Source organism: Styela clava, chromosome 3, assembly GCF_964204865.1.
Source record: "Styela clava chromosome 3, kaStyClav1.hap1.2, whole genome shotgun sequence".
Taxonomy (NCBI): domain Eukaryota; kingdom Metazoa; phylum Chordata; class Ascidiacea; order Stolidobranchia; family Styelidae; genus Styela; species Styela clava.
The window spans coordinates 9,972,589-9,983,503 of record NC_135252.1 but is presented as its reverse complement, the minus strand read 5'-3'; the positions used below and the strand labels follow the sequence as shown (position 1 = coordinate 9,983,503).

At 36.8% G+C, this 10,915-nt stretch overlaps 2 protein-coding genes across 3 annotated transcripts; both read left to right on the top strand.

Moving 5' to 3' along the window:
* The first annotated feature begins 1,128 nt into the window (after nucleotides 1-1,128).
* Nucleotides 1,129-2,569, top strand: LOC144420985 (small VCP/p97-interacting protein-like). Its single transcript, XM_078110959.1, has one exon. It carries the CDS (start codon nucleotides 1,553-1,555, stop codon nucleotides 1,790-1,792), a length of 240 nt encoding a protein of 79 aa, XP_077967085.1. The 5' UTR covers nucleotides 1,129-1,552; the 3' UTR covers nucleotides 1,793-2,569.
* Nucleotides 2,570-2,590: 21 nt separating this feature from the next.
* Nucleotides 2,591-6,142, top strand: LOC120343156 (RNA-binding protein 48-like). 2 transcript variants are annotated; one of them, XM_039412277.2, is made up of 6 exons: nucleotides 2,591-2,742; nucleotides 2,989-3,179; nucleotides 3,382-3,554; nucleotides 4,002-4,427; nucleotides 4,618-4,712; nucleotides 5,075-6,141. In XM_039412277.2, the coding sequence occupies exons 1-4, from the start codon at nucleotides 2,611-2,613 to the stop codon at nucleotides 4,325-4,327; spliced, it is 822 nt and encodes a 273-aa protein (XP_039268211.2). In that variant the 5' UTR covers nucleotides 2,591-2,610; the 3' UTR covers nucleotides 4,328-4,427; nucleotides 4,618-4,712; nucleotides 5,075-6,141. The 2 variants fall into 2 exon arrangements, with proteins under 2 accessions (XP_039268211.2, XP_039268212.2); XM_039412278.2 differs by lacking the exon at nucleotides 4,618-4,712 and having other exon boundaries at nucleotides 5,075-6,142.
* Nucleotides 6,143-10,915: the final 4,773 nt, after the last annotated feature.

The window sequence follows — 10,915 nt, the reverse complement described above, 5'->3', positions numbered from 1 at the left end:
ATAGAACATATATGATAAATCCCCTAGTACAGTATGAGTTATATTTGTTTCCAAATATTGACATAGAGGGTAATAAATTAATCTTGGTGCTAGACAACATATGAGTTCTGACCCACTAAAAATCAAGAGCAGCATCAATTTATGGTATCCACAGGAACATATTATGATTAAATAGGTTACCTAATAACAATTGATGAAACAGCAAAGCAAAAATGCACACTATAATAGAACAGTTCAGGCAAATCATGTTATTTAGGGCTACACACTATGACAAACAAACAGCAATGGATTCATAAAATATAATTGAGGGTTAGGTCTAATTGGCCTTAAAACCAAATGCGGACTGTAGGTTGAATTATCTGATTTATATTTAAGTTTCCGAAACACAACAGAAAACTAACGAATAGAGTTCAAAAAGGTAATGTTTAAGACCACGCTTGAAAATCAGTCTGAGTGAGAAAAGTGTCTGAGCGGATGCGAAAAGGGAGCCTTGTTACGTCACTTTTTGCATCTTGCTGATTGGCCAATGTCACGAAGTAAACAAGGTAGTCGATGCTCTGGGAAAGGTCCATAACTGTGACTGCAAGCCCCACTTCAATAGACTGTTTAGGCTTCCAAATCGGCAAAGCGGCACTGTTACAGGTCTGCAGTTTCTTTCGCGATTCTGTTTCAACTTGATTGAGATACCAACTGATTCGAGTTACCACGGTATCATAACAGTAAATACCGCAGTTTATACATATATGGACACCAAGCGTAGCAGTATTTCAATAAATTACTCGTACCGGTAACCTCAAAAATCTTCCAAGTTTCTTGAGCAAGAAGTTCGTTACACACCACCGACGTTCGATGAGCAGGTGATCGAAAAATAAAAAGAGGAGTGCCAGGATAGGATAGGATTTACATATTTATCCCGGGGGAGAGGAAAGCCGATAAGACGGCTTATCCATATGGCGAACCACGGCCTCTCGTCCGGTTACCATTCCAAGACGGGTATGGGATTAGTTTTACTGTATTGTTTGTTTTCGGAAGCATGGACTTGGCCAGCACAAAAACAATTCAATTACTTGTCAAGAAAATGAATCCCACAGTGCTATCAGAAATAGGTGAAAGTAATAGCCTTCTGAAAAAAAAAATCAATCTTCAACCACTAAAAATTTTCAAAGTATTCTAAGAGAAAAGCGATTCTATGGTGACGGAGAAGAATATGAACAAGAACAACAACAAAATGTCGAAACGAACCATAGGTCCACTCACGTGTCCAATAAGCATTTCACTCTTACTTGACCTTTAGTTTATTTATTCTTATGTAAAACAAACATGAGGGAAATCAGTATCACAAACTCGCCTCGGGCAGCAGAAAACTTTTACGTCGGTTGCTTATTTATATTGTGACAGTTTTCATATCGTACCGGTACCGGTATCTTTTTTTTGCATATCACAGTATCAGCATACGTAGACGTAGCATACCGTGTGACCTCTTTTTGTCTGTTCTTATATTTGAGCATCTCTATCTTGAATATTATAGAGTTGGTAGCACTCCAGTACCGGTATGGGTGCATTTGCATGTTGCCCGTTAGGTGACTCTGGTAATGACACAACTCCAGACCCAGAAGAAAGAAGAAAACAGATGGCTGAAGCTGCAGATCGGCGCCAAGCACAGGCTGATTCAAGAGGTGTTAAAGATCCAGAAAAACTCAAAAGGCAGCAAAAGCAAAGAGAGGAATTAGAAAAAACACAGGCGATGCAACCCAATGATGGTGGGGGGAATTTGAAATGGAATGTTGGATGAGCTTGATCAACATTACAGTATTACCCGTGGCCATGTAAAAACTTCGATACTATAACATCTGTCTGCGCCATTTTTAGCGTCCTACTGCGTACTGTGTTTTTGTACATGAATCATTCGATGTTTAAAAAGTACTTGCTATATACAGATATAAGTATAACGCTTTACAGTTATATCTTTTCCACATTATTCACCTTTTGTAATGCAAATCTTTATATCTGAATTTTTTTTGGCTATGTATATTAATATAATGTTATTCTTTTACAATATTAATATTTTGTCACTATCTTAAACTGCCAAGATAGTATTGCCGAAATTAGGTTTAGTCTTTTTTGTCATCAAGGGTACCATTGTAAAAATCATATTCTGGCAAAAATCTATTGGAATTTCAGAATTTGGAGTGTGGAAGGTTTTAAATATTTAGAATGAATTGCAAAAACATTATCGAATGCTTCCCCATTATAAGAGTCTGAAAGTTTCCAGTTGTATTGAATTAGAATACATATTTTGAGATGTTCATATTGCAGTATTGATCCCATTTAGCTATGTTTGATCACATTTGAATTAGCAATGAGAATAAAATTACTAAGAAAAATATAAGAGAATATGGTTACTATTATTGGTTCAAATCAATTGGTTCATTTATTGTAATATTAAATTTTTTTATTATTTTATTTGCAGTTTCATTCACGTCCTGAAAGAGTTTTCTTTACATTTTGTTTAATGTCTATTGTGTGAATCGTTTTGTGAAAGTATAAAATAAGCAATTTTATTTTAGAATTTATACTTAATAGTACCAGTGTTGTTTTGTTTTGGGTAATATGACGACCATCGATGATGAGAACGGAGATCTTGAAGAAAGTATAGAAAAGCTTCCGACCCATCACAAGAAACTTGAGTATTGTTTAACGAGGAGGGAATACCGAAAAGGAAAACGTTCTACAGCTGTTAAGGTTTCCATTTCATTATATGTTAACGAAGAATCTTTAAAACTTATTATCGAATCACAGCCATTAAAGAGAATTTAAGATCTAGTATATTTCGGTACTTGCTAGTGAACTACGTATGACAATTGTGAATTACAGAAAAACTTGTTTTGAAAAACTTTACAATTTCAGAGATGTTTTATCACATGAATATTATTCGATGCTATATCTGTACCATAGCATTGTTTTCCATTAATTGTATTTTCTCTTTAGGTTTTTACTGTTAATTCGGAATCTCAATACATCATGGTGAGAAATGTACATGCTACGGGTCTAGAAAAAGAATTGGTGAATCTTTTTTCAAAGTATGGCACAGTAGTTAAGTGTGAAACTATTGATGAATATCCAAAAGAACCATTTACACAAGTCTTTCTGGTAAAATTTCAAGATATACAAGCTGCCAGGTTTGTACGAGTATTACTTTTGGTGTTGTAATTTTACATAGTAGATTCCGTTTTATATAATTTCTAAAAGTTGGGGATTCCTGTGTTACTTCCGTTATACGAACTGTGAAGAATAGCCATATCATTTGGATATTTCATATTGCATTTGAATTCATATAATACTGAATTCACTGTTTTATTATAATTTTTTTCTTCAACACAGAGTAGCGAAACGTAAAGCAGATGAGATGTATTTTTTTGGATCGATGTTGCATGTTTTTTATGCACCTGAACATGAAACAGTGGATGAGACGAGAAATAAATTGATGCAAAGAAGAATAGCTGTTGTCTCTAGACTTCGTAATTTAGCAAAAGAAAAAAATCACAAGCTCAAAGGTTTGTCATTATTTGCTATTATTAAGGATATGTGTTGATAAGTACTGAAAAGAGGACATAAACAATGTGGGGAAATGTAGTAAACTCAGAAAATAAATGTTGTATTGGCTTACTGACGTTTCGTCTCACACAGGCTCAAGTGCGAGACCTGGGCCGAAACGTCTGCATATTGCTCCAACCATCAAAGTTGAAATTACCTGTGCTGAACTGTAACTTTAAATCTTTTATTTTTAATATTTGTAAATGTTAAATGAAAAATATTATGTAATTGACCACATGGGTTTGAATACTAGTAGAAAGAATTTATCTTAACAAACCTTAATTAAAAACTTGGAGAGACATTATATGGATTTTGCAGATATTAGTTGTATACATTGCTGTGTTGTGAATTTCTAAACTTATTTTCTCTTTGACTAGAATAGACTGTTTCGAATATTTCCTTTTCAGGCCGAGACAAAGTATCCAAAGAGTTTGAAACGCCAGGACATACAAAAAGTTCAATGCTATCTGATAAGATCAAACTTAAGGGTGATATTTCTTCAAGGGGAAATTTTGCAAAATTGACGTCTTCAATGCTTTGCACTGAGTTTTTGCCTGCTACCTCAAAGAAACGATTGCTAATTCCACAACAACCAACTAATAATTTTCTCCATCAGCATAAAGATAGAAATATGGCACCAAGTAGTGTAAATACTGACCAAAGTAATCAAGCAAGTTCAAGCAAACCCAAATTTATAGTAAAGCCAGGGTATATTCGTCCGAACAAGTCGTGATAGTGACAAGTGTTGGCATCTTCCGAATTTAGATGAATTTGCAACAATGAAGAAAGTAAATATTTATCTTGCAAATGATGGTCAGAAACAAAGATTTCAGGTGGGATTTAAATATACTACTGAAATTTGTGAAGCACTTGTTGTTTAAAAGAGCACAATTACTAGTCTATTGTTTATTATTTGAAAATAATTTTCAAAATTCTTTTGACGTCATTCCTTTGAGTTTGATATATATGAAGTATCTGATATATTTTGTTTGTGATTTAAAATAACATACAGTTACATTATAGATGTATTCAAGGTTTGAAGACCAATACAATCTGCGATCAATTTTTAATGTCGGATAGGAGGCGTAATTATCCAAAATAGAGGCTCCACAGTCTATGTGAGAATACATTATTAGAATGAAATATTGTCACAGTCACAGAATTGCAGATTCTTTATCTTGCTATCTCTGCATTCTGTTTGTCTGTTTATTATCTGTGTTGTTTTGCTTTATGTCAGAGAACCGAAATAACATGATTGATTGATATAATAATGCTAATAATAACGGATGTCAAGTAGTAGTCTTTTACTGTTCTAGTTCTTGCGTCTGAATCAACCCTTTGTCTTATATTGCCATAGTTGTCGAGCAATAGTTCTGTGTCATTTTTGTTCAAAATTCTTCTACTGTAATTTTATGCTTACCATTTAATTATTCCTAAATTCAAGTTAAAGTTCTAAACTACTGTCCCATCAATTTTGTAGGCTGTTGCACTGCAGACTTCACCAGAACTCATGTATCACTGAAAGATGTGCATCAAGAGCACATGACCTTTTTTACTCCGCTTTGCCACATTCCTGATGACAATTACCTGGTACAGTATGTGGGCCACCCAGCATTTTAGTGAGCCTCAACAATGAATTTCAATTATGGCAGTGATACACAAAAAAGTTTTAGGATTCCAACATTTATATAAATTTTGTGCTAAATGGTTTTTGTTCATTTCAACTAAACAAATTAGATGTCTCTTGATAAGTTCATTACAAAGTTAAATTTCCTTCGAAACTGTTGAGCCTTGAACCCTTTTCTATTTTACTATTTGGGCCTCACTTAAAAAACTCTGTAGTATGTTGCTATTTCAATGACCATTGGGTTCATATATCAATGCCTAATTCTATCTAACCCATTGCTGCATCTAAAACATGTATTTTTTTCTTTAAATGAAGAAGGGAAGTGAACATTTTAATGCATTTTTATTAGTTACCTTGAGTGAGAGGTTGCCTGATATCAAGTGTTTTTGAAAAAGTTGTATTGCCAATGTTATAATACAAGAAGTTATTCTGTGGGATTAAACCACGCATGATGTATATAAATACATCTGTCATATTCAAATTTTTGGTAATTAAGATTTGTGGTCATATTTCGCCATTACTTTTCAGTAATTTCTGCCTTGGATCAGTGAATTGTTTTGATGGAGACGCTAGATAAAATAAGTCATTTGTTGTGCCCGTTTGCCTGGATAGCTAATAAAAAACGATTTGATTGATGAGTTCTTAACAAAACTCCAGGGAGACTGTAACCAATTAATGTAACAGAACGGTTACTTTGTTTATGGCTAGGCCATTGACCCTCATCGTAATGGGATGTTTTTATTGGACAGGTAGTGAACATACGATCGTTTCAATATTATGTTGGTCTTGTTGTTGTTGTTCTTTGACACTTTTTGGACATCTAGTGGAAAATCTAAAAAACCGCTTTTCTCTTTCATTACCGGACCGATTGCTTCGAAATTTTTACTGGTTAAAGATGAAATTTTTCTCCAGAAGGCTATTATATTTATTTATTTCAAATATTTCTGTTAGCTCTGTGAGATTTGTTTTTTTTTGCTATGACGTCACCGAACGCATAGCCGACACTCCTCTTCTTTTTGATCACGTGCCATCGAACGTCGACGGTTCGTAACGAAGTCCTTACGGTACTTTGCTACGATTTTTTCCTTACGCTGATCGACGGTACGGTAAACCGTACTGTACTGCGAACAGACGTGTCCATATATTTGGGCGTATCTCTCTTGTTCCTGAATGTGATCCACATAATTGCCAGCCAGTTACTTTTGATGCCCTCCAGTCGCATCCAAGATCGGAACATAAAAACTGACGTGGATTGACAACGATAACATAGATGGGTGATGATGATATCTGCCTATATGTAACGATTTTTCCACTCAACACCTCATAACAGTCGTGATTAACACATACCTCAAAAGATAATGTCTTAGGCCAGTGTTCGGCAACCTTTTTCAAGTGACGGACCGGTAAAGCTTGACCAAGTTTTTGGCGGACCACCTTTATAAAAACGAACTAAGCCTATGCAATAAATTATACGCATTAGGAAATTTATGTTGACAATATACTAAAAACGACGGTGATGCTATTTAATGTGATCTCTGTATTTGTTTGGTGGCAATTAACTGTTCCCATATTCGAGATATGGCCGACATTGACACACGTAACGTGTTTCTTACTTCCAGCCTATTTCGTTTTTGTAGTTATCAATATTGAAAACCAGGCCTCACATTAAGATTTCGGGAAAGTTAGTCGGACTGATGAGAGACGTTCTTATACGGGCGTAGAGAAAACAATTGACCCAGCGTCAATGGCAATTGTTTATGAAATCAGACATGTTGCTCAATAGCGTTATGCAGTGGTCGGCAAATTCATGTACTTGCGGGCCAAATATAAACATTTCTGGTAGCGCGCGGGCCGCAATATTTCCGCCTTGACATTGAAACCCTAAACAGCTGCGATGCTGACTGGGCATATCGAGCAAACCGGTTTTGGAATGCGCAAGAAAGAAAAATATTTCCGTTCAAGCACTTTGGAATGCTCGACCAGCGTCGCTTCGTTTTCCAGACATTTTCAAATTTTAAAAATCAAAATTAACTCGAACGACATACAACTGACGCTACTTGTTACATAAGAAGCGCCGTACAGCAGCACTTGTCACCACATATATCCGTGTAGAGACAATAATAAATTTGAGATAAATTTTTGTTTTATTTATTAATTGTCGAGTCGTTCAAGGGCCGCAACAAATTAGCTCGCGGGCCGAATTTTTTGCGACCCCTGGTGTTGTGTTTGTCTGATTTACTGTTGGGTGCTGTTTTTTAGTCGTAAGGTTTGTGGTTGGATTGTAGAGGTTTTATTACGGCTTTGTTCGTTTTTGTGTCATCTCTCTGCGGACCGGCAGTAACCTTTCCGCGGCCCGGTGGTTGCCGACCACTGTCTTAGGCTATTCCATATGGGGGCAATTTACTTTAGGACGCCGATCCCTTTTAGTATCCTAAATATGAGACCACACGTGATTTCTAACCTTTTATTTGTACTTGTTTGAGTGGAGTTGGTCGCTTTGTATGCATCGATTTTCCACTCGACACTTCAAAACAGCTTCACCAATTATGACTTCGATTCTCACGATTTACCAAATTACTATTAATATTCTTTCTGGAAGTATGCATAGATTCAAAATAATCCTAAAGTACGAAAATTGTTCAAAACATGCGAATTAATCGTAACTTTGCCCTCAGTAATGAACACGGAAACTTCCTTATTCAATTACAGATAACTTAAAACAGGGTGGTCCGAACTGCGGCTGACACACTTTCCGTGCGCCCGTTGAACAGTCTCAGCGAACACTACTAAACTATTGGCAGATAGTTGTAGTCATTAGCAGAACAATTTTAATTTATTTTTGAACTATTCCAACTTGGAATAGTTCTTTCCTGATTCATATTTCGGGATTAATGTTTGGTAAAATCACAGAATTTCATAGTTGTATCTATAAACGGCAAGACTGTGGCAATATGGAAATGACGTCCTGTGATCGGTAAAATAAGAATGAATTGTCTTGTGCTGACAGGAGCAAACCGATTAGATGAGCTCGCGTTAACTAACTCCTCATTTAAAGAGACGTTTTGTGCCTTTATTTGAATCAAAACACTCCATTTTCAAGCGTTGGCTATGTGACAGCAGGGACGAACGGCATAGCTGACTTAGCGCCGCGTGATCCATTTTTCATCTGTGTCCGAGGTCCCAACTTATACGGACTTTGTTGTTTTTTGACGGTAGAACTAGGCCTGATCATACTATAAGTAATAAATTCATCATACAATGAGTGTACAAAAAAATATGACCGAAGTAAACTGAGAGTAAACGTATTTTCTCGACCACGACAACGTTGAACCACAATGTCTGATGTGTGTTTTTTCAAGTAATATCTGTCACGTAAGAATATAAATTGAAGCGACATTACAAAAATAAACACGAGAAAAGATACCGAAAATGCCACAATATTTCTCGGAGAGCAATTTTATGACTAAAGGCTTTATATAGTGCTCCCATTTCGCCTCCGCTCAGACACTTTTCTCACTCAGACGGATTTTCAAGCGTGGTCGTAAACATTACCTCGTTTTCGCGTTTTTAAACTCTATTCGTTCAGTTGTGTTTCGAAAACTTATAAATATAATAATATAAATCAGATAATTCAATGATCACTCTGTCTTCCTAGGAGTTTTAATTTGAGTGCAGTAATGAAAAATTAGTGTAGAAATAGCTGTGACAGACTAGGCTAAAATTCTTTACCGGTATCTTTAAAAAACAGATTGTTGTATGCGATGAATCATAATGATGGTTTGACTATTTTACAGACGCCAACTCGCAAAAGCACTCTTAAAATAGCCCGGAGAATATTGCAATGGTAAAGTAAAGGAAGAATTTTTTGAGGGTCAAAGGTCCATATACATTCAATAGTTAGCATATTTAATGTATATTTTGAGGTTAATCAGCATCATCTTCGTGGGTTGCCAAGCGTGACGTTGTTGATTAAGTAAGATTCTGATCCACTCGAACTCCGTCAGTAGCAGTGGCTCAGGGGAAGCGTATGGTCGAACATCAGCCAGGATAGACCGAGTTGCAGCGAAGGTCCAGACGGCAAGGCATCTCTTGGATGGAAGAAAGTGGAACAGCGCACGGGAAAGCAGCTGGAGCAAGGATAGTGAAAAATGGAGGGCAGGGGAAGCGTGAAGTAATGGTCGAACATCAGGTATGACCAGGATAGATCGAGCTGTAACAAAGAAGTAGTTGGCAAGACATCATCTGTTCGGGAGAAGAAAGTGGTACGGCGTACAGGAAAGCAGCAGGAGCAAGGTAAGTGAAAATAGAGGAGAAATACTGAAGTATGGACCAGGGGGCCAGGGCAGATCAGCCAGCGGTAAGTCGTTGAAGAAAAATAGGATCAGCGAGACTGCGTGGCATCCAGAAAAAGGCTGTCGTAAGCAGGCGCAGCCAGAAGTTGCAGCAGGCCAGTCAAGGAAAATAAGGATGTGCAAAACAGGTGTGCTGTGCAAAAGAGGTATAAAAATGAAAGAGATCAGAAACAACGCCACCACCAAGCAAGCTAAAGCAGGTGGTACACGCAACTGTCAAGGTTTCTGAGCAAGCGAAACCAGAGGTTGCAGTAGGCCATTCAAAGAAAATGAGGATAGATATTCAGCGAGACTGACAACTAGCTCATTTAAGCATAAATAAGGAAGAAATCCAGCGAACTGAGTGACTGATTGACCCGCTAGACTGCTAGAATGTTAGTAAAAACACGCACTTCCAAGATGAAGCAATTGCGCGACCGTCAAAGTAAGTAAGCTAAAGAGAAATAAAACATAATAAACATGGAGCGGGAAGCTGTACAAAATAGGGGAAGGTTGGGACACCCACTTGTGGGGCACATTCGGGTAGACCCTGGGGCACAATGGTTCATTCTGTTGAAATTCAACGAAGTATGCCCTTAAAAATAAGCAATCAATCAGCATAATCGTCTAAAGAACAGGGAGACCTCAAATTTGAAGATTTAAGATTTTTTAAATCAATGTTCAACCGAACTATTTCAGATATTTCACCAAAAAATTTGCTTACAAATTAAATTATTTTCTAATCCGAATCTAAATCTGGAAATATTTTTGATTCTCGAATATATTTCATATTGAACCATGAGTCGAAAGATAACATAATGTTACATAAAAATATAACGCATCTCTAGGTCTCTAAGCACTTGTTGTATCAAACACTGTCGAATTGTGCCATGTAGGGCATGTCCCACTGAACCCCGGTCCATTGTTCCATATAATCAACAAATATCTTCAGATCATCCCACAGCGGAATTCGGAAGGCACATCCACTCGACAACGTTATAAATATTTCCCAGTGGACTATAGCTGAAATATATCAGACGGTGGTTTGTCACGTTGAGAAGGCTAAGTTAGAGATAAGAATAAACTTTAACGGTGAAATTTTCACTGTGCCCCATGTCCCAACGTGCCCCACCTTCCCCTAGACGGTGTCTCGAAAATGTCGTGTCTCACTTGTCCCACGTGTCCCACTTTTTTCACGGGCCCCACTTGTCGCCCGGTAATACTCCGTGCATTTTGCTAAAAAGGTCGATTGTTTTGATATTATGGTTGGTTAGCGTTGGAAACCATACCATCACTTAAATAAAAAAAATAATTGTGTGTTGGATTTATCTTTTTATCCATTTCTTTATATTGCTGCCAAAAG

What these genes read in the sequence shown, in the direction of transcription:
- LOC120343156 (XM_039412278.2), top strand. Translation starts at nt 2,611, where the DNA reads ATGACGACCATCGATGATGAGAACGGAGATCTTGAAGAAAGTATAGAA. An exon ending in CAAGATATACAAGCTGCCAG is followed by an intron (nt 3,180 to 3,381) that starts GTTTGTACGAGT and finishes TCTTCAACACAG; the next exon opens with AGTAGCGAAACGTAAAGCAG. An exon ending in AAAAAATCACAAGCTCAAAG is followed by an intron (nt 3,555 to 4,001) that starts GTTTGTCATTAT and finishes TTTCCTTTTCAG; the next exon opens with GCCGAGACAAAGTATCCAAA.
- LOC144420985 (XM_078110959.1), top strand. Translation starts at nt 1,553, where the DNA reads ATGGGTGCATTTGCATGTTGCCCGTTAGGTGACTCTGGTAATGACACA.